Genomic DNA, 27979 nt, shown 5'->3' on the forward strand with positions numbered 1-27979 from the left:
GGGTGTCTCCTCAAGCTAAAACTGCCATAGAACGGGAGATCCAGGACATGCTACAGATGGGCGTAATCTGCCCCTCTGAAAGTGCATGGGCATCTCCAGTGGTTCTAGTTCCCAAACCAGATGGGGAGATACGTTTTTGCGTGGACTACCGTAAGCTAAATGCTGTAACTCGCCCAGACAACTATCCCATGCCACGCACTGATGAACTATTAGAGAAACTGGGATGGGCCCAGTTCATCTCTACCTTAGACTTAACCAAGGGGTACTGGCAGGTACCGCTAGATGAATCCGCCAAGGAAAGGTCAGCCTTCACCACACAGGTTGGGCTGTATGAATTTAATGTCCTCCCTTTCGGGCTGCGAAATGCACCCGCCACCTTCCAAAGACTTGTAGATGGTCTCCTAGCAGGATTAGAAGAGTATGCAGCCACCTACCTTGACGATGTGGCCATATTTTCGGATTCCTGGGCAGAACACCTGGAACATCTACAAAAAGTCTTTGAGCGCATAAGGGAGGCAGGACTAACTGTTAAGGCTAAGTGTCAAATAGGCCTAGACAGAGTGACTTACCTTGGACACCAGGTGGGTCAAGGAACTACCAACCCCCTACTAGCCAAAGTGGATGCTATCCAAAAGTGGCCCGTCCCCAAGTCAAAGAAACAGGTTCAATCCTTCTTAGGCTTGGCCGGTTATTACAGGCGATTTGTACCACAATACAGCCAAATCACCGCCCCACTGACAGACCTAACCAAAAAGAAACAGCCCAATGCCGTTCAGTGGACTGAAGAGTGTCAGAAGGCCTTTAACCAGCTTAAAGCGACACTCACATCTGACCCTGTACTAAGGGCCCCAGACTTTGACAAACGGTTCCTAGTAACCACAGATGCGTCAGAGCGTGGCGTGGGAGCAGTTTTAATCAAGAATTCCACCCTGTACTGTTTCTCAGCAAGAAGCTGTCTGAGAGGGAAAGCAACTGGTCAGGCAGTGAAAAGGAATGTTACGCCATTGTCTACGCTCTGGAAAAGCTACGCCCATATGTTTGGGGACGGCGTTTTCACCTGCAAATCGACCATGCTGCACTACAGTGGCTTCATACCGCCATGGGAAATAACAGAAAAAACTTATTTGGTGGAGTTTAGCTCTCCAAGATTTTGATTTCGACATCCCACACATCTCAGGAGCTTCTAACAAAGTGGCTGATGCACTCTCCCGAGAAAGTTTCCCAGAATCAACTGGTTAAAATCGTCCTTGAGATGTGGAAAATGTTGTTAGTCTTTACATACTTGGTAGTATATTTAGAGGTGCATGTGTCTTATTAACTCTGTTTTCTCCTAGAGCTCCAGGAAGAAATCCCAGCCAGCGTTTCACCCTATCTGTGATTTGGGGTGTGTGTCATAAATATAAAGGGAAGGGTAAACCCCTTTAAAATCCCTCCTGGCCACAGGAAAAACCCTTTCACCTGTAAGGGGTTAAGAAGCTAGGATAACCTCACTGGCAGACTGACCACAATGACCAATGAGGAGACAAGATACTTTCAAAAGCTGGAGGGGGGAGAAACAAAGGCTCTCTCTGTCTGTGTGATGCTTTTGCCGGGGACAGAACAGGAATGGAGTCTTAGAACTTAGTAAGTAATCTAGCTAGATACGCGTTAGATTCTGATTCCTTTAAATGGCTGAGAAAATAAGCTGTGCTGAATGGAATGTAGATTCCTGGTTTTGTGTCTTTTTGTAACTTAAGGTTTTGCCTAGAGGGATTCTCTATGTACCCTGTAAGGTATTTACCATCCTGATTTTACAGAGGTGATTCTTTTTACTTTTTCTTCTATTAAAATTCTTTTAAGAATCTGATGGCTTTTTCATTGTTCTTAAGATCCAAGGGTTTGGGTCTGTGGTCACCTATGCAAATTGGTGAGGATTTTTATCAAACCTTCCCCAGGAAAGGGGGTGTAAGGGTTGGGAGGATTTGGGGGGGGGGGAAGACCTTTCCAAACAGGCTCTTTCCCGATTATATACCTGTTAGACGTTTGGTGGTGGCAGCGATAGAGTCCAAGGGCAAAAAGTAAAATAGTTTGTACCTTGGGGAAGTTTTAACCTAAGCTGGTAAAAGTAAGCTTAGGAGATTTTCATGCAGGTCCCCACATCTGTACCCTAGAGTTCAGAGTGGGGAAGGAACCTTGACAGCCCAGCATTGGGCTCTCAAAGGCTGGAGCTCCCACATCCTGGCTGCAGCACGTGGATTTGGTGCAAAGGGCCTAATCTTGTCTCCCTGCCCTACCGGTGTCCAGCCTGAGCGACAGGGCAGAGGGGGGCGTACCCAGGGGGTGGCAATTCAGAGAGTTGAGGGCAGCACCAAGAGGAGGCTGGCCCTGCATCTGCCGCAGGCCAAGGGGAGGTGGCAGTAAATGGGGGGAGAGGCACTCAGGGGCACAGGGACACATAGGGCAGCCTGCCCAGGCAGGGGCACAGAACATGCTCAGGAAGGCGGCTGGTTTGCATAGTTCTGAACATTTAATAACTCTCAGTCTCTCTAGTGTTATATCCACAACCATTAAATTAAGAACCAGGGGCAGGAGGCAACACCTACCTGATTAAATTACAAGAAAAAATTACTGTGCACCAAAAAGTTATGATAAAAACCAGGTGTGGGGGGCCCTGCCCCCGGCCCGGCCGGAGCCTATGCAGGGGCTGGAACAAGACGGCTGCAGCCACAGCCCAGGCCCATGGTGGGGCGGAGCGGTGTGCAGCTCTGGGCTTGGCGCTCAGGCCCCTTGCAGGGGGCAGATTGCGCTGAAGCCCCCCCCACTTACCCTAGGCCAGGCCTTGCCCTGCCACTATGAGGAAATGACTTGTGAACAGGGAGGGGATGGGGGGGGGCTCCAGCTGGGGAGCAAAACAGATTGTCACCACAGGGGAGGGGCAAGGCACATCAGGAGGGGGAGGGCAGGCAGACATGCCATGACTCGGTGCCTCTGCGGTGGGCTCCAGGGACTGACCCAGGCTGCATGGCCCAAGTCCAGCAAGTGGGGTACCAGCAGCCCAGCCCCACACACTGCATGGCCAAGGGAAGGGCAGCCAGCCCCCAGCCAGCCACAGGCAGGGACAGCGGGGGGCTAGGCCCATGGGGCAAGGCCCTGGAAACTTCCCCAGCAGGCAGGGAGCAGTGGGGATGTTGCTGCATGCCGCTGCAGGGCTGGGGACCCTGGGACCGGCCCTGGGCGAGACTGTGCTCCTGGCTCTTCAGCGCTGCAGAGCCTCACGCTCCCTCCTGGCAGCACCACAGCTCTGGCGGAGCCTGGCCCACAGCCCAGCCATTATTGCTGTAGAGAGAAGGAAACAGCTGCCACTCCCGGGCAGGGCCTCAGAGCTGAGGGAGTCCTGCTGCTCCCCAGAAGGGAGAGGGTCACAGAGAGAACAGGGCTTGCCCAGTGCCCTGGGCCTGACATGGGGACAAGCCCGGGGGGGCCCCAAGGCTGGAGAGGGAGACAGCACATCACCCCCTCACCAGAGCCCCCCCATAGAGACGCAGTGCCCAGCCCAAGGGCAGCCAGCAGCCTGGAGAGCCAGCCTGAGCAGACAGAAGCCCCAGCCCTGAGAGACACGCATCTGGCTTCCCCTGCCCCAGCACATGGGTGTGACGGGCACAGGCGAGGCTGGCAGACAAGACCCTCACCAGGCCCATGGGGCCGGCGAAGGGGGGGGGGGGCATGCTAAAAACACTTTGGCAAGTTAAAAGAAACAGAAGTGGAGGCTGGGCCTGATGCTGTGGGGGTGAGAGCCCAGGACGGTGCCAGGGGGCCCTCCCTAGAGCAGGCCGGGCAGCCGCTGCCCTTGCCCAGGAGCAGAGGTGCCCACAGGACGGTGCCAGCAGCTGGTGAAGCCCTCACCCGAGCAGGACGGGGCAGTGTCCAGGGCCCCTCAGCCTTCCCTGGCCCGGGGGCTGTGCCAGGGCAGGGCAGGGAGGGGCCGGGGGGCTCAAAGGGCACTTTGGTCTCTGATGAAGGCAGTCCTCTCGCTGTGCGCCTCGCAGTCCTCGCCCTCCGACTCGGAAGGCAGCTCCTCCTGCCACAGGTCCGCGGGGAGCCCCCGGTAGGAGATGAGCCCGCTGTCCAGGGAGTACACCTTGACGCCCCGCAGGCTGAAGCCCGAGCGCAACTGCAGCACCAGGAAGACTGTGATGAAAATGAGGACGATGAAGACGCAGCTGAGGCTGGCCACCAGGACAGCCAGTTTGGAGGTGGGAGGTGCCTCGGGCTGGCCCTTGCCCAGGGCGGGCGACGCGCGGCTGCTCTGCGTCTGGTGGGAGCACGTTCGGTCCAGGCTATTGTAGTGCGAGTGGGCTGGGCAGCTGAGGCAGGCGGTGGCCACGGGCCCCATGCAGGTGGCGCAGGAGGTGTGGCACGGCACACACAGGTGCGGGGGACGGGGCTCCACACTGTTCTCCAGGGCGTAGTGGGCACTCTGCAGGCTGGGCGTGAAGCCGGGGGGGCAGCGCTTCAGGCAGCTCTTCTGGTGCAGGTAGAAGCCCTCCTCGCACACTGCGGGGACAGGGGTGGGTTAGCGCTCGGCCTGGAGCTCTGCCAGCACCAGACCGGCATGCCCGCCCCATGGGCCGTGGCACGTCTGAGCCAGGCTGCACTGCCAGGGTTCGGCAGGTCGGGGTGCTCCTGGGCACAGCTCTGCCCCCCTCCCCTGGGCCTGGCTGGCCAGCAGCGGGAGTCCAGCCCCCTCACTCACCCACGCAGGTCTGGCTGGAGGCGAGGGTTTTGCAGCCGCTGCTCTCGAGCCGGTTGGAGAGGCTGGTGGGCTCTGTTGCGGTCCCGTACAGAACCAGCGTGAACTTGGTCAGGGTGCCTGCAGGCCAAGGCAGAGGGTGAGGAGCGCCCAGGGACCCGCCCACCTGGACTCAGCCTTGCTAACCCACCTGGCTTCCATCCTGGCGTTTGGTGCCCTCTGCTGGCCACAGGGCCGGTCGCACCCCCTTCCACTCCCACCCAAGCCCAGGGGAGCAGGGCGGGCTGTGCTCACGGCCCACAGCCCCAGTGACCGGCGCGAGACCTGGAGTGGGGCCCCAGCAGCAGCAGCTGGGATGGGGGCCCTGGGCTTACCCCACGCAAGGGGAGCACACTGCCACCATGGGGCCTCTGAATCAAAAAGTTCCTCCAAGTCCCTCCGAGGCAGATCCAGGTCACCCCTCTCACGGGTGCTTGGCATTGCGGGGCGGGGGCACCTGAGGCCACCACTGGAGCGCAGGCATTGCGGCCACAGGGCGGCCGTCTCTCTGCTCAGCACACGGCACCCACGCTATGGCAGCCTACCGGTTGCGACTGTGTGCTGGGCCAGGCAAGCAGCGGGGGCAGACTCCAGCAACGGGGGGCAGAAACGGTGCAGCAGGCACCAGGGGCAGCGGCCAGCAGGTGCCAGGGAGCTGGGCAGGCGGCCGGGGAGCCTGCAGCCCCTTGCACGCACCGTAGTTGTTGGCTTCACTAGTGTTTTCGATCTCCAGCACCCAGTCGCCGGAGGGGTCCTCGTCCCACGAGTGTGTGGTCATGAAGGCCCAGTCGTTGAAACCGTCGCCTGAGTAGTCGTGAGGCCTGGGGGACAAGGGAGAGGTGAGGCCTGCTGCCCGAGACACAGCCCTGGTAGCACACGGGCGGCGGCCTGGACAGCCCCCAGGCTGTGGCAGTCGGGGGCCTACCTGGGAGCCAGGAGGGTGGAGCGGGTGCCCATGGGGCTGGTGAGGTGGATGGCCAGGTCGCCACGCCGGTTGTAGGAGAGAGTCAGCCTGGCCTGGACGTGCTCCAGCCTGCCGATGGAGCTGGCCTTCCCCAAGCAGGCGTCCACCTTCCTCCGGACCTCCAGGCGCTTCCCAATGTCTCTGCAGAGCACAGGAGGTGGAGTCAGTGTGCAGCCAGCAGGGGGTGCCAGCCCCAACACAGCAGGGAAAGGGCCCCTCCACAGCACCCGAGCCGAGGTCCCAGGGAAATACCAACCCTGCTGCCTTCTCAGCTCACAAGCAACAACCCTCCAGACCCCCAAGGGAAGAGCAGACAGGAGGTGCGGGACGTGGCCCGGAGCGCCCGCCATTGCCAGGAATGCAGCGGCTAGGGAAGCCCCCCACCAGCCCGCACCCCAGGCAGCCAGCACCACTCTGGGGCACAGAACCCAGCCCCACCACTCAGGGCAGCCTAGGGCCCAGGAGCTGTGTGGGGGACCGGCAGGGCTGAGCAGTAGCTGAAGGTGACCCTGTGTAACAGTCAGACCCTGCCTGATCCTGGGCACCCAGGTCAGAACGCAGCCCCGCGGGACAGGACAAGGCTTGGCATGACCTTGGGAGATGAAGCTGGCTCTGGGGAGGGGCTGAGGTAGGTCTGCACTGCAATGCACAGCCACTGCTGGCCTAGGCCAGCTGACTCAGGCTCTGGGACCCTCCCCACTTGCAGGATCCCAGAGTCCGGGCTCCAGAATGCCCACATTGCAGCTTAGGGCCCTGTGAGCTCAGACACAGCCATGGGGTTTTCTTTGTGGACATTCTCTGAGAGGTCTAGCTCTGGGATGGACAAGATGGGACCTCCTGGCCTTTTCTGTGCCACAGCAGGCAGGCAGCTCCTGCAGCTCAGCTCTCGCTCCCCCCACTGCATGGGCACCACATTCAAATCAGCCCAGTTCCTGGAGGGCAGGGGGCTGCTCAGTGACTGCATCCTCCCCGTCCTGAATAGCTGCACTGTGCCAGCCATGAATGGCTCCTTTCTTCACCTGCAGTGGAGACGGCAGCATCCCCAGAGCTCGGCTCCTGCTCCCCGGCCTGGGCACCGCATCTCCTCCCTCTCCCCAAAGTTGCCAGGCTAAGCTGAAGACCAGCAGGGCCCAGCCGGTGCTGCGGTGGCAGGGAACTTCAGAGAGCACCTAGGTGCTAGAGAAGCCCAGAGCTATGGGGCAGCCAGGGGAGATGGGGGCCCTGGGTGGCTCTTGACTGAGTTCCGCTCCTAGCATGCCAGGTGGCTGCGCTCGGCCTGGCACGTCTATGCTCCGCAATGGAGGGGCTGCGGGTGCCAGCATGGCCTAGGAGCACTCGCGGATCCCAGGGTGCTGGTCCTGGCAAGCAAGCAGGGAGGGACAAGTGGAGCTAGAGACAGGCGCTGCTGCTGTCCAGGCCCCCCAAGCTCTGTGGGAAGCACTCAGCGCCCCAATCCCAGCCACACAGGGCACAGCGCAGGCGCTGAGGAGATGGGCAAGCACAAGTGAAAGGAGCTTCTGTGTGAGCCCTGAAAAGACCCTTGTCCAGCACCAGCTCACGCTGGCTGCTCCCAAACCACAGCACCCGCGGGAGTGGCGCTGGCAAGCCCCGGGCCAGCAGCAGAGCCCGACACCACTCTGCACGCAGGACAGGGACCCCAGCTCCCTCTGCACATGGCAGCGGCACTCACCGGCAGCGCTGGCCCAGCCAGTCCCCAGGGAAGCCAGATGGCCTGCAGCGGGCATGAGCCCCAGGGCAGGGAGCCAGAAGGGGGCTGAGCCGCAGACCCAGGCCCGACTCTGGAGCCCCAGTGCTCTGGCTGAGGCCTCTTTCCAGCTCTTCTCCTCAGCTCAGGATGCCCAAAGCGCCAACTGCAGCCTGCCAAGGGGGAAACGCAGGCCCCTCTCTGGCTCTGCCCCATGTCAGCCACGCAGGGAGCAGAGCATGGCTCCGAGCCCAGCCCTGCCCACCCTAGCACGCCTGGGCTCTACCCAGGAGCTGTTGGACTGTCTGGCCACACTGAGGGCTTGGACACAGTGCTGGAGAGCCCCCCCACCCCGCCCCCGGGACACACCAGCCCTCACTTTGGCTCAGTGAGGATGTCGATGATGCACTTCCTCTGGGGTCCCACCGTGGTCCAGTTCCTGGCCAGGGTCACCATGGCCCCCGCGTCCAGCAGGCCGTAGCCATAGGAGTGGCTGACTGCAAAGACAGAGAGAGGGTGAGGCGCAAGGCCCTGGGCGGACAAGGAAAGGTCCCTGGGGTGCCCCCCTCTGGGCACTGGGGGGTGCCTCTCATGTGTCCTGCAGCCAGCCCTGCCCAAGGCAAGCCGCAAACCCCACGGGCTGTGGCCCCCCCGACCCACTCCCCAGGGGCTCCAAAGGCAGTTTGGGGCACTTTGCGCACATACGGGAGGGGCCCATGGGGTGGCACCGGCCATGCCCAGACGATCACAGCCCAGGGGAGTGGGGTGGGCAGCATGTTACCTTTGCGGCCCACGCCGTTGGTGGCCCAGTCATTGGTGTTGAGATGCGCCGGCTTCGAGGTCCGCACCACCAGGTGCTGCATGTCCCGCCAGGTCAGGTTCTTACTGCGGAGACAGAGGTGGGCTTGGAGCACGCATGGCCAAGGTCCTGCCAGGGCCTACCCCTGGGATACCCAAATCAGACACCCGGGTTGCTCCCTGTTCATGCTGTGCCGTGGGGAACCCAGCCCGCCACCGCAGCCCTCGCCTGGCCTTACTTTGCTTCCAGGGTAAGTGCGATGATGCCAGCAGCCAGTGGAGCCGAGGCAGAGGTCCCCGTGTGCGACTCTGTGCACTTCTGCCTCAGGTCGGTCGTCACCTGCAGGGAGAGGCAAGGCGTGAGACCCCATTGTACTCCCACCCCAGTCCCTGTGAACCCAGGGCACTGCCAGGGGGCCCCAGTTCATTTCAAACTCTGCCTGGGGGACAGGCCCCTCCCCACTCAACTGTGGAGCAGTTTGGATTCCCCTGGGTTAGCAAGACTGAACCTGGGAGCAGCTCCCGGGGCCACAGTGTCCAGAAGCCCCATCCCTCAGGATCCCCACAAGACCATTTCCAGAGACGGGGCTGCCCTCAGCTCTCACTGGAGGTGCAGCCAACACAGACTGCCGCTTGCGGCTTGCCCTACTCCCAGCAAGGCACCCAGCCAGCCCACAGAGAGAGCCCCACTCCCGGCCAGTCCAAAGAAAGAGATGGCCGCTCCCAGCCTGGCGCCCGCCTAGCCTAGCCTGGCGCCCGCCTAGCCTAGCCTGGCGCCCGCCTAGCCTAGCCTGGCGCCCGCCTAGCCTAGCCTGGCGCCCGCCTAGCCTAGCCTGGCGCCCGCCTAGCCTAGCCTGGCGCCCGCCTAGCCTAGCCTGGCGCCCGCCTAGCCTGCACTCACAATCTGTTTCTCGTTCTGGTTGCCGCTGCTGTAGGTGGTGGCAAGGGTGGAGGAGCAGGCCTCGCTGTACCAGGGCACGTTGCCGTACTGGGTGGTGCTGCTGATGGACAGCGTGTAGATGCTGTTGGTGTAGCCATCGCAGTTGCAGCTGTCATGTTCGCGGCCCCCATTCCCAGAGGCCCAGACGAATATGGAGCCCAGTCCCGCCCGGCCCTGTAGAAAGAGGCAGAGTGAGGCAGGCCCCAGCCATGGCAGCCCACAGCCAGCCCAGCCCTCCTGCTCACCTGACTGACCCCTCGGAAGAACGCCTCTTCTGCCAGCCGGGCCGGCCCGTCCACCGTCTTGCCATCGTCCTCAGGGCCCCAGCTGGCACTGTAGATGTGGATGTGGTTGGGGTTTAAGCCCAGGGAGCGGGCCTCCACAGCATCGGTCACTTCCCCATCCAGCATGCGCACACCTAGAGCCACAGGAGACGTCACCAGCTTCTCCAGCAAAGGCTCTGTGGCTCGAGGGGCTCCCCCTGCAGCCCCCGGCTCCCCAGTGCGGAAGCTCTGGGATGGGCATGGGCTCCCCATGGCCTGCAAACTCGTGTCTGCAGCACAAACCCCATGCAGAGTCTCCACCCCGGCCCGAGGTAGCAGGCTGAGAGGCAGGCAGGCCAGGGCCCCAGATCTTCACCCATCAGGCCATGGGAAGCAGCGGGCAGAGGCTCCCCACCAGCCCTGGCCCAGGCACACACCCACCTCCAATCCTGGCGTTGTAAGCCACTCCCACGCCACAGATCCCATTGTTTGCCACAGCAGCCACTTCACCGGCACAGCGAGTGCCATGTCTGCACCAGGGAACAGCAACACAGTACGGTCAGACGCAAAGCCCAGGCTGGGTCCCCGCAGCCCCAGGGGCCGAGCTGCAGCCTCCCTTGCTGCAACACACACACCCTGGAGCCGGAGCTGCTGTCCCACCACCCAGCCAGGCTGCCCTGCCCAGCGCCCTGGGATCAGGAACTGAAGGGGGACAGGAACAGCCGGACTCAGCTCCAGCTGGCAATGAATGAGCCTGTGTCTGGGGAGGGGGAGGCAGGTACAGCTCTGCCAGGGCACAGGGGCTCCCCAGGCCCACCCCGACTCCCCACCAGCTGCAGATGCTCAGGGCCTGGAACCTGGTTTCCTGTGCTTGAGCCACCCTGATAGCCCCTGAATAGAATCAGGCTCCCACCACAGCTGGGGCCCCTGCTACTCCTCAGCTCACCCCCCACCTCCAACACCCAGCCCACTGGGTGCGCTCCCCACCCAGGACAGGCTCCCTGGAGCAGCCAGGCCCCATCCAGCGCACCACGCCCCCAGGCAGACGACTCCTGGCCCCCCTCACCTGTTATCGTTCATCTGTGTGTAACGAGGCTGTGGGTCTGGGTCCTGGTCGTTCACATCAAAGCTGGCCCCGGGGTCCTAGAACACAGAAGCTCTGTCAGCTCAGCAGAGCCCCACGCTCCCTTCTGGGCCAGGCAGCTGTCCACGGCTGTGCTGTGGTTCACAGCAAGCTCAGGGAGCCACAGGCCAGCCCCTGCCCATGGCATGGGAGGGGGAGACTTCATTCCTCTAGCAGCCAGGGCTGCCTCACCATACTTCTGCACTCTAGGGCCAGGCCCGAATCCTGCTCAGCCCAGGGCCATGTGCCAGGAGCCTGGGGTTGAGCTGAGTGGCAGGTGTGGGCTTCAAAGACAACAGATCCCAGCATGCTGTGTGCCCAGCTGCGGGCACAGTGCAGCACAGGGGCTGTCCCTGCACATGAGCGTGGTGGCCCTCACTCACATAGTTGTCCTCTAGGTCCGGGTGGTTCTTCTCAATGCCATCGTCCAGGATGGAGACAACAATCCCCCTGCCGGTGTAGCCCTGCTCCCAGGCCCCCCGCACGTTCAGGTCCCGCTGGTTCACGTTGTACTAGAGGAACGAGACCAGAAACCCACTGATCACACCCTGAAAGACCTGAGGGTGGGGGGCGGTGCGACCCCCCAATGAGGGTCATGGTGCAGCAGCTCCCACAACCCATGGCTGTCTACAAGCTACACCAACGTACGGGTAACAGAAAGGGTGCACCCCAAGCACCATCAGCTGCAATCAGACATGAAATCAGCTAACTTGGTTTGGCCCTTCAGAGGAATCAGGGCAAGTGGAAGGACCCCAGAGGATACTGCCCCACTGTGACCAAGTGAGCATGTTCCTACTGTTTTGTCTGAATACTGTGTGTGCCTCAGTTTCCCCTATGTGTTACTCAAGTGTCTAGGTGGTGGGACAAGGGTGTGTGGTTGCAACTGGTTGGCAGTCTCTCCTGGCCTCTAGGGGTTGCTGGCCCTGGCTTGGCCAGGCTGGATAATGGCTGAACCCGGGCGGCTCTGTGCTGCCCGAAGGCCTTCCCAGGCCGTGTGCAGGGACTAATACACCGGCTTTGGCTGGACAAGGCTGCCTGCCGGCACTGCAGGCGCGTGCTGCTGGGCATCGCTCGCCCAGAGACTGCAGCTCGGCCCAGCTGGACTGGCAGGGCAGAGCTCCTGGGGAAGACGCTGCAGGGCTGCGGCCAAGAGGCTCGGGCTCGGAGGTGGGGGGGAACACATGCCCTGCCCTGAAGGACGGGTGGGACCCCTCAGGGTCTGGGACACTGAAGGGCTCCTCAAAGGTGCTGTTTATGAGCTGGGACATAGAAGAGCCTGGGGAGCTGTGATGGGGGGGGGGGGAATCTGGCATCTGGTGAGGGGCGGACATGCTGCTGGGGGAGGGGCTATCTGAGCAGGAGCTGGCCCTGGCTCTGCTAATCCCAGCCATGTGCCATTAGCTGAAATGAAGGGATTAGGCGCGGGCTGCAAGGCTGGGAAGCCCCCCTCCCCAGGAGGGCATCAGTGACCCTCCTGGGCCCCGATGCGACTCGACCCCAGATTTAGCTACGCAGCCCTAGAATCAAAGCCCCCTCTCAGAGGCGGTCAGTCCTCACGCACGCCGTGCAGGAGAAGGGGACAGTGCAGACATGTTCCCAGACAGCCTGCCGCAGACGTTTCCCAGTAGGCACTGCCCCCCGTCCCAATCTGTAGCCCCCCCACTATTCCTACAACAACAGGGCCATAATAGCGAGGCTTGAATGAAAGCAGGAGCTTTGGAAGGGATGTAACCATTCCCGCTTCTGGGCGTTGACTGGCCTAAAGGATGGGGAGGAGGAAACGGTGCCTGGCCCCTGAACGGCCTGCTGCAGGGTTCCTTCCTCTCAAGCAGCTGCTTCCAGCCAAAGGCAGCGACAGGACACTGAGCTGGATGGCCCACAGGTCTGCTCTTGTCTGGCCATTCCCATGTTCCAGTTAGGGAAACTGAGACATGAGCAGGGCGATGCCTGGCACACAGCAAAGCAGCTGACTAGAACCCAGCTATTGCACCCCCTCCCAACTCCTCCTGTACTGCACCCCCTTTCCCCATCCTCCAGTGCAGCACATCCGAGCTGCTCCCCTGCACACAGCCCCCAGCCATCACCCACCAGGTACCACTGCTGAGGGAACTTGGGGTCTGTGGGCTCCGTGAAGGCGTCTCTCTTCGTCCTGCGCTTTGCCACCTGCTGCTCCAGCCAATGCACCTAGAGACCGACAGAGGAGAGTGAAGAGCGCCCCCCTCTGAGCAGACGGAGGAGCCAGCTCAGGCTCGGGCATCCACTCCTCCCAACAGCTATAGGCACCTGAGACTGACCCCAGCTAGCCTGGCACGCAGCTGTCACTGCCCTGGCCACCCAGCCTCAGGCTATACAAGCCCCCTCTTGCCCCGGGAGCGAGCGGGACACAGGAGGTTGCCTGGCAAGGGCATGATGGGGCCTGTGCAATACCTCAGGGGAGGGGGCGCTCCGGGTGGAGGCAGGCATTCTAAAGGGGCAGGGCTGCACCTCTGTCCGGGGCTCAGAGGGGCCGGGAAGGCAGGAGGAGGAAATCCCAGTGCGGGCGTTCTCTCACTCAGTGGAAGGAGTGGCTGCAATGGGTTGGCGCCATGTCAGCCCTGGTCTCAGGCCTGGCTGGGGGCCCGCACCATCCTGCTATGGACGAGCGCAGGCTTTCGGCTGGCACCCTCTCCAACACACGCCCCAGGGAGCCTTTCACAGAGCTGCCAGCACAGGGCCTGGGCTGCTGGGCCAAACCTGCCACAGCCCCTGGCTAAGGAGCTCTCAGGGCAAAGGCCTGAGGGGCAGCGTCTTGCACAGGAACGGCCAGCATCCCACGGCAGTGCTCACAGCAGGGCCTCCATCCCCAGGCACCGGCTCCCCTCCTGCCCACCCAGAAACCCAAGGCCCTGCCCGTTCCCCGGGGAGCACAGCAGCGGCACAGAGCTCTGAATCCCGCCAGCCAGCACCTTCCCCCACTACGTGGGCACCTCTGAAGCCACCACCAAAGTTTGTGGCCCACAGAAATGCTGGCGCGGGAGGGGGGGGCAGGGGAACCAGTCTCCAGCCCTCTGTAGTTTTGAGGCGGGAGTGCCAGGTGAAGTCATGCCCCCTCCCTGCCCCTCAGGGCTCCTGCATTCAGCACCAGCCTTGACAGAAGCCACGTGCCAGCCCAGGAGCCCATTCAGAAAAGGGTGAGGACACCGCGACTGGCCTGGGCACTGGGCACGGTCCAGCCGCTCCGCAAGACGCATGAGCAGAGCTGGCGACGAAGGGGTTGGCGTGATCCCAGCAGAGCAGATGGCTGATTAGGAGCAAGGCAGCGCCCGGCATTCAGTCCCGCTGCCTCCAAATGGCTCAGGGGAGCATGGAGCTCACGCGAGATGTGACCAGGCTGGTACAGCACCCGCCTGAGTACCAAGCCCAGTATCCGACAACCCTGACCCCCAGCCCCCTGCTCTTCCAGCCCTGGACCCCCAGCAGTGCCGGTGCCCCCCAGCCCTGACCCCTAGCCCCCTGCTATTCCAGCCCTGGACCCCCCAGCTCTGCCAGTGCCCCCCAGCCCTCTGCTATTCCAGCCCTGGACCCCCCCATCCCTGACCCCAAGCCCCCTGCTATTCCAGCCCTGGACCCCCTAGCTCTGACTCACAGCCTACTGTGATCACAGTCCTGGTCTGCTCCTCAACTCTGCTGATGACCCTAGCCCTGCCCCTGCCCATCCCAGCGCTGGACACCACGCAGGCTGGCAATTGGGATCAAACTACCATTGCCAGGTGGCTAAGCCCTTCAACCAGGAGCTTCCCAGCAGGGGCGCATGGGTCAGCCCCGCAGCCGACTCAGCAAGGACAGCATGGCAGACACCACCTACCTGGGGCTCCCTGGCCAAATGGCTGTGCCGGGACCGGTGGGGCGAGAGGGAACGTTTCACTACTGCATGGTGCCGGAAGTGGTAATAGTCACCGACAATCTGCAACACAGAGCGTGGGTGAGACCAGCACAGAGCCCTCCAGCCCCGCCCCGGCTCCCCAGGGCCCGACCTGCCACGCCATCTGTGGCCACACAGCAAGTCTGGGCAGAGCAGGGATTGGGAGCCTGGACTAGACCTGCCCCATCCCCGGCCCTCTTATTACATGTCCTACAGTGCTGGACAGAGAGCCCCTGCCCACAGAGCAGGGCTGGGAGGGTCACTGGAGGTGCTTGGGCAAGCCATGGGCTAGCACCTCGTGGTCTGCACACTAGACCTTGGCTGGGTTCTGGTTTCTTTCACAGTAACTAAGTGCGGCGGCTGGGGGTGGGCGAAGGGAGAGGGCGCAGTGAAGGGGGGCAGACAAGGAGGCCTGGAGCAGCCACACATGGATCCCCCCCAGGTTGTGGCCCTGCAGCCTGCTGAGGGGAGGGGCACACAACAGCCCCTGGCTTGTGGGTGCCCCCGTGCCCTGCTCTGTGCCCGGCTGGGGTCGGGGCTCCAGTTGTGAACATGAAGACCGAGTCCCAGAGCAGCCTCCCCAGCGACAGACCACCCCTCCCACCCCCACCCACTACAGAGAGCCCGGGAGCCTGCACCCATGCCCTCTGCTGTGCCAATGACCACTTGCCCCATGCAGAGCTGCAGCCCAACCTGCCAGGATGCTGCCTCCTGTAGCCTCTACCCCAAACCCCCAGTCTCTGCCTGACCGGGACACGAGGCCAAGGCACAGGGCCATGCCTGGACTGCTCTTCTCACCTCGGAGCTGGGGCCTCCGCAGCTCAGCTGCTGTTTGGGAGCAGCCAGGTCTCCCTACTCCCCACCCCCGCTCAGCAAGGGAGCAGGACCCCCCCCCCCCGTCCACTTCAGACACCCCCCAGAGTGCCCCAGCGAGGCGAGCCCCTGAGCGCTGCCCACAGGCTATGCTGGCTGGGGTGGGAGCAAGGGCTTGCTCCTCTGCCCAAAGTCGCATCCACTCCAAAGCAATCGCGCAGGGCCCCTGCCTTCCGGGGGCTGCTCTCGGGGGGCGCCTGCTGCCAAGCAGGCCTCTGAGCAGGGCGCACACTGTACGGGTGAGTGAGCCCGGCTGCAGCCCCAGCCCCCGGGCCGGCCTGCGCAGGCCCAGTGCTCAGTCACCTCCTGGGCTGCAGCCTCTGGCTCCACGAGAAGCCACGGCCAAGTCCAGCTAGCAGGGAGCTGGGCACCCCAGGGCTGGCAAAGGTGCTTGCTGCATACCCAGGGGCCCTGGTACTTACAGCTCCCCCTCCCAGCCCAGTGAGACCAGCAGCTTCTTCCCCCTCAGCCAGGCCTTGCTCTGGCCCCACCTGGCTGCGTCCCCCTCCCCGGGAAGGCACCTAGGGCCATCCCCTGCAGGACCAGCGTGCAGGCAAGGCTCAGGCATGTCCTCTGCTGGGCACCACTGCGCCATGCTGGGCGAGGCCTGTGCCTGGAGTGGGCAGACGCCACCGCCCTGGCTGCGGGGAGAGCGGACAGCAGGCTCCTCAGGAGGGGGCGGGCAGCGGGCACAGAGCCCGCTGTGCAGGAAGCTCCCAGGCTGGCTCAAGGACCCACTTTGGGACCCTGCAGGAGTCCAGCCCTGTTCTCTCTGCCCCAGGGCAGGGCTGAGCCATGCTGTGGTGGGCTGCTCCCCACCACACTTGGCTTGCTCCCAGTAGAGGAAGCAGGCAGCCACTGGCCGGGCCTATCCCAACGAGGGTGTCTCATGTCCTGGCCCAGCCTGTGGGCTGCTCCCCCCCGCCATCCCCGGGCACCGCGGCACCCCTCCTCACATGCCCAGGCGGGCACAGGAGTTGAGGCAGGTGCTGAGCCATGGGGGAGCTGGGCAGGGGCAGAGGGGACTGTGGGCCCCTTGGCTTCTTGGAGAAGAGACTCCAGCAAGGACCCTGCCCAGCCCAGGAGGCAGGCCCAGCCGGGCGCCTGCAAATCCCCCCAGAGCAGCTGCTGGGGGCCAGGCAGAGGCAGCGGCTGGGCTCTGCTCCCCGGCACGGCACAGCCTGGCTCCCTGCCCAGAGCAGCCACAGCACACGCCAGCGGCTCCCCCAAGCCCATGGGGTAGAGACCGGGCACCTCTGCAGCTCCAGCCCCTGCTGCCACCATGGGCTCCACAGCCCCCCACTTCCGCCTGCGCGAGGGCCCCAGCCAGAGCGCCAAGCGCTGCCCGTGCATGCAGCCCAGAGAGGGAGGGTGGCCATGGGGTCGTGCAGCTCTGGGTTCGAGGAGCTGCTCTGCCACAGACGCCCTGCATGACCTGGGCGAGTCCCTTCTGTGCCCACGCGGCAGCGCGCTGGGGGAAGGGCTACGGTGCCGAAGGCCAGAGACAGGCCCCCACGCATCCTGTCAGTGGGGCCGTGGTCCTGGTCAGGCGGAAGGCAAGGGATACGACCAGCACCACGTGGTACAGGAGCTGGGGGAGAGAAAAGCTACTTGGTTTCATAAGCTGCCCTTAGCCCAGCGAGCGCCACGTCCCACCTCGCCTGCCTGGGCCAGGAACAGGGGCCCATTGTTCCCCAGAGCAGCTCCCAGCTCTGCCTGGTCACCAGACAGGATTAGGGTCTGCCCGGACCGAGTAGCAACGCTCACAGGCAGCCACCCGTCCTGCAGGCAGCCCTGCTCCAGAACAAGCCCCCCAGACCCAGCACTGAGTGCCCCCGAGGCTGTGGGAACGGGCCACGCTCAGGGCAGGCTCCAGCCCAAGCACTGCTGGCCCAGGGCAGCTGACCCGGCCTGCCGCCCTCCCCCAGCGAGGGCCCCCCTGCCGGCCATAGGATGGGAGAGCAGCCCTTAGGGAGCTCCTCAGGTGGGCATGCCAGGCCAGTGCAATTGGAGCCCAGGATGAGCTGGGGGCAGAGGGTTGGCACGGGGCAGCAGGGGTCCAGGAGTGGGCTGCTGCCTGCCATCACCTCAGGAACTAGCCGGACAACAGGGCCCAGCACCCACGGGCCCCCGGAGACATGCTGCCATGGCAAGAGGCTGGAATGGACACCTGTTTGCTGAGCCGAGATGGGAGATAAGAGGACACCGCCCTCCACTGCCTGGCTGCAGGAACTGGCGGACAGCGGGAGCAGGGTGGGCAGGTGTCAGAGACACAGTGGGGCCGAGGGGCACTGCAGAGTCCTCTGCCTGCACAATGGCACCCCCCAGGCTAGCAGCTGTGCCAGCAGAGACACTGGGAGAACTGGGCCCTCCACCAGTGCCCTGTCCTGGCCCCGCCTGAGCCCCACGCCATCCCCAGGCACCATGGCACCCCTCCTTGCCCCATTCGAGCAGCAGCCCTACGCCCAAGCCAGCTCGCCACCTCAGAAGCCTCCAAGCAGGCCCCAGGCTTGGGGGGCACTGCCAGGTGCTCCCCACCCCCGCTGACTCTCACAGGCTCCTCCCCCATTGCTGCTGCATCCAGCCCCCCCGTAAAACCACCCCCAGAGAGAGCAGCAGGAAGAGCCTCCCAGAGAAGCTATGTGGGAAAGTGGCCACCTCCCCACATCCGCCCATGGGCGGGGACCTCGGCTCACCATCCAGCCATCTCAGGGCAGTTACTGCCAGGAACCCAGGCATCCCTGGGCTGGTCACTGAAGCACGGAGCTGGCAGCAGGTGAAGTGCTCAGATGGGTGCCTCCCACAGGCAGCCTATGTTCCCTCCAAGCTGGGCAAGAGCTCAGGGCTGCGGCAGGGAGAGGTGCTCCTCCCTGCCGGCCAAAACATGGACCAGCCGCGGTGGGGAGGGGCACCCCTCTCTCTGTCCAGCCCAGCCCGAGCTACCGCAGCGGGGAAGAGACACCGCTCCCCCAGCCGCTGCGGCGAGAGAGGGCTGGGGGGAGTCCTCTCTCCCACTGCAGCCCCAGGCTGCACCCCAAAGCCCTCATCCCCAAAGCCCACCCACCCACATCCGAACCCTCTGCCCCAGCCCTGAGCCCCCTCCCACAACCCAAATCCCTCATTCCCGGCCCCGCCCCAGAGCCTGCGCCCCACAGCCGCAACCCTGAGCCCCCTCCCACACTCCAAACCCCGTGGCCCCACCCCCACTGCATGAATTTTGTTATGTGTCACACCTCACCTCCATATGGGTGCACATAACAAAATTCATTCCGCACATGGACATAAACAATTAGAGGGAACACTGACAGCCCTGTGTCCTACCCCCTCTGAGCCTCACCCCCAGTCCCGCCGGCCTCCTGGCAGCCAGGGCTTTGCAGATAGGTGCTGCTGGGAGGCCCAGGCCAGCCCGGTGCCAGCCCGGCCCTGCCGGGCCCAGTGTCACACTGGTCTGCGGTGCCTCGCCAGGGAATTAAGTGAACTGGATGAGCCAGAAAAACACCATCCTTCAGTTGCGCTGCCAAGTGCGATCACTGCAGCAGGCTGGGAAGGCCCCTCCACAAACCCACGCAGCTCTGCTCCTCCCTCCAGGATCTCAGCACCAGCCTCAACAGCTCCCTGTCACCAGCTGCTGCTGCACGGCCGGAGGAGCAGAGGGCAGAGGTGGCACACAACCCAACCAGGGGTTCAACTGAATGCTCTGGCCAGGGGACCCCGAGCTCATAGCTTGGGGCTCAGCAAAATCTGCTGCATTTGGCAGAGGGGTCTGTGCAGCCCCAATGCACTCTGGGACCTGCCCCAGTGGGATGGAGACATGCAGGGCACGCCAGGAGACGCAGTCTGAGTAGCAGGGCACCCCACAGAGCAAGCTGCGGCCAGCACTGCCCTGCAGGGACCTCCTAGCAACAGCCCAGACCCAGCAGCATGCCAGCACTGCGGGGCCACAGACCAGGCAGCTTCTCCCCCAGGCCCTGGCCCTCCAGAAGCCAACCCAGCAGGCTCGGCAGCAATGCAACCTCCAGCCCAGCTCTCCCCCACTCGCCTGCATGGTGGCGGGCTGTGCCCTTGGGCCCCAACACTCCCCAGCAAGCACGGCCCTCCCTCGGGCAGCCAAACCGGCCCTATTGCCAGCGAGGAGGCATCTGCAGGAAGAGCAGCTCCGGGTGTAGAGGGGGAACCCTGGCACCAAGGGGCACTGGCCTCAGTGTGAGGTTTGCAGCTTTCACGCCAATTCCAAGATCTGTACATGGGTCAGGCCCCTCCATGCCACCACCCCCGCCCCCCAGCCCACACCAGCAAAGCAAATGCCAGGCCACTCCGTGCCACTCCCCCACCACAGCCCACGCTGTCAGAGCAAACGCCAGGCACCGGCTGCTCTGAGAAGTGCTGTGGGTGGGGGCAGGGGCTAGCAAGCGCACACGGTCCTTGAGCCCTGCCTGACGGTCCCTTTATGAGCCTGCAGAAAGAGGCACCCGGGCTATTCCAGAGGCAGCTGCTTTCCCTGCCCCCCAGCCGGCTGCAGCCGGATGGCTCAGAGCAAGGTCCCAGCTCTGCCGCCCAATTGTGAAACTTCCTGAGGGATTTCAACCCCCCGCCCACTTCCTTCCTGGCAGAGCGGCAGCCCTGCACCCTGCCGGCTGAGGAAGGCCCCCCTTGCAGGGCATGGAAGTCCACTAGTCAGACACCCACATGCACTCCCCACCCCCAGCTCTGCAGCCCCTGCCCCCAACCCACCCTCAGGGCAGAGGCTGGGCTGAGCCGGGCCAGTTGCTCTCCTTGCCACGTGCCTGGGACGGGCACAGTGGCAGCAGTGGTGATTCTTGCCAGACAGAGGCATCACGCCACAGGCTGCGGGGGCAGGGTAGCTGTGCAAGGACAGAGCCAGGAGCCCCGACTGGGCCCGGGCAGCCCAGCCCCCAACCGGACACCAATCCGGGCACCCCTCCCTTACTCCTGGGGGGACTGTAGGAGAATGGTCAAGAATGCAGGAGGGTTGGGTTCCCCTTCCCCCAAACGGGGGGGCAGGGGAACTCCCCATGGCCTGAGGCCCCTGCAGAGCCTGACCCCATGTCACTAGGGCAGAGCCCAACAGCAGCCGGTGCTGCCAGGGCAGGGTGCAGGGGCAGAGCCTGACCAAGGGAGCCAGCCCCCCAGATCACAGACATCCCAAGCCCCTGCTCCCCCCTCAGGACACAGGTGCTCCAGAGCACTCACTCCTCAGCCAGAGGAAGCCTGGCAACCTAGCAGTACCCCGCTGCCGGCCATCCTAGCCCAGGGGCCCCCGGCAGGCAGTGCTTCACCAGGGCTCCCAGGAGGGGCAGGGAGACATCCACAGCCTTCCCCCTTCGGTCAGGGACAAAGCAGGCAGGGAGTAGGGAAGTGCAGCACAGGCTGGCTCAGGGGGCTCAGGCAGCCTCTGTTTCCACCCCGCTGGGGGTGGTGGGTCCCGGCCGCCCACTGCTAGGCCCCAGCCGGTTCACCCCGAGGCGCACACCTGGTAGCGCGTCACGCTCTGCTTGCCACACCACTGCGGGCTGCACCCAGCACTCCTGAGAACACGTCACCTTTTACCCCCACACTTGAGCGAGGGACAGCGATGACGCCGGTGCCCTGGGGACAGCACTCCCACCGCTGCTCACGAGCCAGGGGCTCAGGGAGTGGCCTGGAAGAAAGAGCGGCCACCAGGACAAGAAAGGCCCCGCCCGTCGCACGCTCCAGCAGGCAAAGGAGCTCCACGAAGCATCGGCCCTGCCAAGGCCGGGACCTCACCTCCAGGCACATCTCTGGAGAGCTGCCTTCGCTATTGTCAGTGTGAATGGCAGCCGTGCCCCCATCACGGGGAGCGGGTGCTAAGCCAGTGCTGCGGAGATAGCAGGAGCTGCCGGGCTCCCAGGACAGAGATAAGAGAGAGGAGGGCAGAGCCAATGGGCAATAGACACGAGTCCCACGCAGCCCGCTGAGGGGCAGCTGCGGGCCAGGCCCGGTGCTCAGCCCCCATGCCCAGCCCCCATGCCCACACACTGATGGAAGGGAAACAGGGCCGGGCTGACACATGCATTTGCAGAGGACATTCCTGGGGAAGGACACAGGAGTCTTTGTCAACAACCCGCCTGGCCAGATCTCCTGTAGCAGGTTGCAGGTTTCAGCACCCACTGTCCCACACGGGAATGCTGGACCTTTGTGCCCAGCTCACTTGAGGGGGAGCAACTGGCATGGGTCCCAGAGACTCACCCAAACACTGCTCCCCCCACGATGCAGCCACCCCACAGCCCTGCCTCGCCCACTCAGTCTGCTAGTGCTGGGACCTGAATCTCCCCAGTCTGTGGGCAAGTCAGCTCCAGGCTGGGCTGAGGGGCAGCCCTGCTGGGGGGGTGGGGGGAAGAAGGGGGCAGAAGGAGGCCCTGCTCCCAGCTCACACCAAGCCAGGAGTGCCAACAGAGGCCTTGCCAGAACTGCACTGACAGGGCCCCAGGGACCTGCCTGGCCTCGTGCAAACAGGCCGCCCCTGCCCCCCAGGGAGAGCTGCCCCACGTGGCCCCAGGGCAGGCTCTGATGCCAGGAGCCAGAGGGCCTGCAAGGGGCAGGCTGCACACCAGGCACACAGGACCGTTCCAGGGGGGGTGGCGCCAAGCAGAGAGAGGCTCACTCACCGGCCCAAGATTGAGGAATCCATGCTTCCTGGCCAGCCTGTCAGCCTCCTGCGGCCCCGCTGGGACAAGCACGGCCCAGGTGTTGGTGTAGACGCGCTGGCCTAGCCCCTCCTGGGCCAGCCACGCCACCACCGCTGGAGTCCACAGCAGGAGCAGCAAGCGGGGCCCCAGATCCATCGGAAGGTTGGAGCCTCTCGCCGGGGCCCAGGAACACCAGTGCCCAGCGGTGCTCCCTGCTCAGCGCTCACTCTGCCCGGCTGGCCCTCCAGCCGGCCTGGGGATCATGGGGACGACATCCAAGCAGCAAGCTGAGAGCCGTGAGCCGGAGGCAGGGGCCGGACAGCACCACAGCGGATCAGAGGTCCCCTGGAGGAAAAGCAGCACAAGTCACGGCCGAGCCTCTCCACAGCGATCAGCCCCACAGAGCCCCCGGAAACACAGCACTGCCAGGGGAGCCTGCCCAGGCCCCAGCGCACAAGCAGAGCGCAGTCCTTGACCACAGGGAGCGCAGCGCCCCACGGGGGGCGAGACGCGAATCCCTCACAGTGGGGCCCTGCCCGCCAGCCCAGCTCCCAGCTGCAGAGCTCCAGGGGGCCAGTCTCATCTCACACTGTTTACCCTGCTATTGGCCAATGTGTGTTTATGCTCTAGGCTTACGAACAGGCAGACCCAGCTGGCAGGGAGTAGGGCAGGCCGTGTTTGCCGAAGGCAGGGAGAGGACAGCAAATGGCTCCCTCTGCCCAGGCAGAAGCAAACAGGAAACTCACCCCAAGCGCCCAGCTTGAGGCAGACCCCACCTGGGCAAGGGGCAAGCAGCCAAACCACAGCGGGGGAGGGGCTGGGGGAGAGAAACACACTCAGCCTCTCCGTAGCCAGCAATGGAGACAAGCAGCCCCAGCACCTCCCTCCCACCCACACCGGCCTTTAATCAGCTCCTTCACTCACAAGGGCACTGAGAAACCTGGAGCCAGGGGGCCTGGGAGAGCCACTTGGTGCAGGAGCACCATGCCCAGCAGACCCCAGCACCAGGTGATGCCACCAGGCCCAGATGACACTGGCCCAACCCCACAGCAGAGGCATGGCCATGCCTGGTCACATTCAGCCTGAAGCCACGTTGCCGCTGGCTTGGGAGAGGGATGAGGATGGGGATGGGGAAACTCAGCCTGACTGCCACACAACAAGTACACAGTCGCTCAACTCCTAAGAGTCAGGGCTAGGCGTCAGGGGGCCAAACCCCATGGATCCAGGTGACAACCTGGAAGGGGGAAATGGGGATCACACGGAGCACCTAGCACCTGGCTAGCAGAGGCAGCAACATAAGCCTGTAATTGCCTACGGGTCAAAGAACCTACTGATGGCGGAAATTACTCCTCTGCCCAGCTCAGCACTGCCCAGCACCCAAAACAGTTTACATGTTGGCACCCTAATGAGAAGTGATAATGGTGTGCAAAGGAGGCCTGGGCAGAGAATGGGGGACAGAGCCCTAGCATGAGGTGAGGGGCTGCAGGAAGTCCTTGAAATAGAGGGGGATGGGGAAATGCAAAGAACCCCGACGTGAGCTCTGAAGGCCGTGACCCCTAGTTACAATTCAGCGGAAGATTATTGCAGGGGAGATGAGTGGCCTTAGGAGGGCAAGGGGGCCCATGCCTCGGCCACCTAGCCAGGGACAAAGGGCTGCACCAAGTGGCATGAAGTGGGCCTGCACTAAGACCCAGGCACTGCAGGCCCTTGCCCGCCAGCTCCTGGAGCCAGGTGATGTGCTAAACAAAAGGAGCAACTCCTACAAAGAGCCTAAGCCCTGGGCCTGGGAAGAGACGCAAACAGCGAAGAAGTCGTGATGGCTCAGGGAGGGGTGTCCCCATGTTCCTCAATGAAGGGTTAACGCCACACCCCCAGCTGAGAGCAGAGTGCAGTGAACCCGGCCCACCCACAGACTCAAACACCCTGGCTGCGTGGCCCTGCTTCTCCCAGGGTGTGAGGAAGGAGGGAGCCCCTGCTCCTGCTGGGAAAGGAGGGGGGCCCACACCCCTGCTCCTACCTCTCAGAGAGGGGAAGACTCTCCTTGTGACTGCCCTTCTAAGTGGGGGCAGGGCTGATGGGTAGAGCTGTAGTGTGCCATGGAACGCCAGGGTCTGGCCCCAACTCCCACATAGACAGGCTCTCCCGAGCCCCTAGCACTCAGTGGGTGCCTGTTTCCACAGAGCAGGAGGGATTAGATTCCTCACGCTAGGGCCCAGAGACCTGTTGAGAGTCACCGCACAGCCCTCGGTGCCTGCCCCTTGCAACTTGCCGCCCTATTAACCACAAGGGGATGTCCCGGGGCATAGGCAGCAACACCTGGGCTACCAGAGACCAGCTTTGCACAAACCCAGAGGAAAGGCTACGGGGGAGGGTTTCACAAAAGGTTATTATGGAGTCACAGAAGCAGTTCAGCCAGTGATTCCAGGGTGGCTCCCACGGGCAGCACCGCAGCCAAGGCTATGCCGCTGACCTGACACGAGACAGACACCCACCTATAACTGGGTGGGTCAGCCAGTGCAGTGTCTCCGCCGAGCTCGAATCCTGCCTGCGAAACTCTGGCACTTAACGATAGCCTGTGGAATTCACCAACACTAGATAATTATGCAGTCCATTGCAGAGACGTGGCCACCAAGACTACATGGCCCAAAACAAACCACTTCCTCTTGATCCATCAGAGCATCGGCGGGGCAGCCAGTCCCTCCCCATGCCCAGTCGCCCACCTTCTGCAGGCACAGCACTCCCCCCTCCAGCCAGGGCTGCTCCAGTGCCCCACCAAAGCCAATGCCCACCGATGGCAGCAGGCGCTTTACTCAAGTGGGGGCCGGGGAGGCTGCTCTCTCCTGCCAGGAGCACCTTACAGCCACTGGTTTCCTCCCCAGCCCCGCCCCCTAAGACCCATGTTTCTGAAGAATGGGGGGGGGGTCTGGACCACAGAACCGCCCATCCCACAGGAGCAGTCAGGAGCCGCCCGGCATAAGTGGGAATAAGAACTGCCACTTCTAAGTGACTGGCCATGCAGCATGCCGGGTGCTTTCAGCCCCTGAGACCACCCGGCCCAGCCCAACTGCCCAGCGGTCCAGCTGGGGCCCTCCCTCAGCTCTGGCAAGTTTGGGGCACTAGGTTTGAAGGTGCTCTGGGGTCCCCAAGCAAAGCTCCCCTCAGCTCCACGCTCAAGCCCAGCTTCAGTCCAAGCCCAGCGTGCCCAGGGGGCCGGAGACACGGCTCAGAAGCCAAGACGCTGACGGGGGGCTGGCTCCGGGAAGAGCCCTGGGTCCGTTCCCACCTGCTCAGAGCACCCGGGACGGCGCCCCCAGCCCAGAGCCAGAGGAGGGGGCCAGCAGTAGCGTCCCACTGCACAATGGGGCCACCCCATAAGCGTCCCCGGCGACGGGAACGATTCACAGCTGCCCAGAGCAGCCGAAGCCAAGCCGCGGAGCGGGCACGCAGACCCCCGCCTCCCACCCGGGGCTCGGCCCTTCTGCCGCTGCTCTCGCTGGAGCCCACCCTGCCAACAGGCCCCCCGCGGCCCCCGCCCGCGGCCCCGCCAGGCAGGAAGCGCCAGGCCCAGGCCCGCGAGCAGGGCTCGCCCCAAGCCCGGCCAGCCCGCGACTCACCCACCCCGCTCGGGCGCCGCTCCCAGGCAGCCCGCGCCCCGACGGCTCCCCCGCGCCCGCCGGGCGCAGAACGGGCCCCGCAGCCCCAGCTCCGGGCCGGGCTCCCCTCGGACTGGGCGGAGCCCGGGAAACTGCACCGGGGCCCCCTGCCCGGCCCGCGCCGGAGCTGTCAAGCCCCGAGCCAGGCCTCTGCTCTCCGCGAGCGCTGCGGGGCGCGGTCCCCCCGGCCCGGCCCGGCCCGGCTCGGCTCGGCCCGGCCCGCGGCTGACGGGCACCCGGGGGAGACCTGCCCCCGGTCCCCGAGCGCGCTGCCCGCGGGCCGGCAGACGGAGCGCCCCGGACGGGCAGCGGGGGCGCCCGGCCCGGCTCGGCTCGGCTCGGCCCGGCCTTACCCTGCGCGGCGCTCGGCTCCGCTCGGCTGGCGGCCCTGGCCCTTTATGGGCGGCGGCGGAGCAGCGTCACCTCGCGGGGAAGCCCGGAGCCCCCGCCCCGGAGCCGAGCCCGGCCCAGCAGGAGCGGGGGGGCCAGGCCCGGCCGCCGCCTGGTGACTCGCCGCAGCTGTCAGCCCGGCTCGGCCCGGCCCGGCCCGGCCCACGGGCGCCGCCGGATGCCGTCACAGCTGCAGCGGGGCTCCCCCCGGCCCGGCGCCCGGCCCCTCCTCGGGAGGCGGCGCCCTCGGCCCCGCGCCGGGCCGGGGGGACCCTGCAGGTCTGGTGCGCGGACTGAGACCCCCGTCTCCCCCCCCGGTATGGGGGTCTCCCCCCCCGACATGCGGTTCACGCCCGATCCCCTCCCCCCCCCAACACCTCCTCCCACTCCAACCCCAGGGGGTGCATTGCTCCTCCTACGAAGCTGGGGCCCAGCTTGCTGTGAGGGCTCCCCTGGAAGGATTTGGCTGGGAAGTGTAATAACCTCCCCTGCAGGTCCCTGGGGAGGTTGAATCCAGGGCCTGCAGTAGACACCTCTGCCCTGAACTAGAAATGAGCTTCACCTTGAATGATCCCTGAGAATATGTATTTACTTACGCTGAACAGTCTGTTCCTCCTTCTCTGTAGCTGCCATGCTGAGTACCTTTCCCAGACCCGAGGAAGAGCGCTGTGTAGCTTGAAAGCTTGTCCCTTACCAGCAGGAGTTGGTCCATAATCTTACCTGACCCACCTCCACAGCTGTAGTAAACTGCCACCCTTTGAGGAACAGGTGGTGAAATGACACGCATCTTTGTGACAAACACAGGTCCCAGTTTGATGAAGAACATGAAGGGGAAGGGACTGGAGAACAGTAACCGAAGAAATCATGGGGCATAAACACCAAGGTCCCTAATGTTGGCCATGGGTATTATTTGCTCCTTGGGTCAGGGGCACTATCAGAATAATTCAGGCCCAACCACCATGTCTGGGGATAAAGAACAGTTTCTTCCAAACCAGCCACCAATAGACATGTCCCCAGAACATTAGCAAGTAGTGATGGGAACAGGGTGTTTCAAACATGAACCTTCCCTGCAGTTTGCAACCCAAGTGCTGCAGCCTTGAGCTTGCTCCTGCTGGAATGAGGGCCAGAATGAGAAATTGACTAGAAAGTGTCAGGGGGTAGCCCTAGTCTGAGTCCACAAAAACAATGAGGAGTCCGGTGGCACCTGAAAGACTAACAGATTCACTGGGGCGTAAGCTTATGTGGGTTAAAAAAACACTTCTTCAGATGCATGGAGTGACACATGAAGAGAAGGGAGTTACCTTACAAATGGAGAACCAGTGCTGACAGGGCTGATTCAATCAGGGTGGATGGCACTGGTTTTCCATTTATGCCTGCACCTGTAATCTTCACTCCATGCATCTGAAGAAGTGTTTTGGTATTTTTACCCACCTAAGCTTACACCCAAGTAAATCCATTAGTCTCTAAGGTGCCACCGTTCTGGACTAGAAAGTAACTCTGCACGGAAGTGAAACTGAGTGGTAGAGTTTCATCCTCACAGCAGAGAGAAATGCACCAAACAGCTGGGCGAAAAGGAAGGTGTATTTACAGCCCGAGTACATTTGCATTTTTAATATGACTGTGTACTGAGTCTATGTATAAAGAGCACGGGCAGGAGGCAAACCTGTTTCTGTGTCACTGATAACTTGAAAGAAAATGATCTTGAATGCTTACGGATCAATGTCCTAACAGATAAAGCATAAGATGGGGTATTAGTTGGTGTCTGCTACAGACCACCCAATCAAACTAGGGAACAGGATCACCAGTTCCTTACGCACCTATCTATAATGTGTAGGGGGGTAAACTGAGCGATCCTGGGGTACTTCAATTTTGAGTGAAATACGCTGGAGGTCTCATGCTGCCAGTATGAAAACATCCTTGGAATTCCTGAATA

At 63.2% G+C, this 27979-nt stretch overlaps 1 protein-coding gene across 3 annotated transcripts; it reads right to left on the reverse strand.

Annotated features, from left to right (window-relative positions):
* Window positions 1–2487: 2487 nt before the first annotated feature.
* On the reverse strand, window positions 2488–26220 carry FURIN (furin, paired basic amino acid cleaving enzyme). 3 transcript variants are annotated; one of them, XM_084642208.1, is made up of 17 exons: window positions 26010–26220; window positions 24496–24576; window positions 21983–22348; window positions 14406–14504; window positions 12650–12745; window positions 10945–11073; window positions 10505–10581; window positions 9880–9968; window positions 9421–9593; window positions 9137–9349; window positions 8475–8575; window positions 8219–8322; window positions 7817–7934; window positions 5694–5873; window positions 5465–5589; window positions 4733–4849; window positions 2488–4533 (listed from the first exon to the last, which is right to left on the reverse strand). In XM_084642208.1, exons 3-17 carry the CDS (start codon window positions 22157–22159, stop codon window positions 3971–3973), a joined length of 2361 nt encoding a protein of 786 aa, XP_084498334.1. In that variant the 5' UTR covers window positions 22160–22348; window positions 24496–24576; window positions 26010–26220; the 3' UTR covers window positions 2488–3970. The 3 variants fall into 3 exon arrangements, with proteins under 3 accessions (XP_084498334.1, XP_084498333.1, XP_084498332.1); XM_084642207.1 differs by lacking the exons at window positions 21983–22348; window positions 24496–24576; window positions 26010–26220 and adding an exon at window positions 21102–21128 and having other exon boundaries at window positions 9430–9593; XM_084642206.1 differs by lacking the exons at window positions 21983–22348; window positions 24496–24576; window positions 26010–26220 and adding an exon at window positions 21102–21128.
* Window positions 26221–27979: the final 1759 nt, after the last annotated feature.

Source organism: Lepidochelys olivacea (assembly GCF_965140295.1).
Source record: "Lepidochelys olivacea isolate rLepOli2 genome assembly, chromosome: 10".
Lineage (NCBI taxonomy): Eukaryota > Metazoa > Chordata > Testudines > Cheloniidae > Lepidochelys > Lepidochelys olivacea.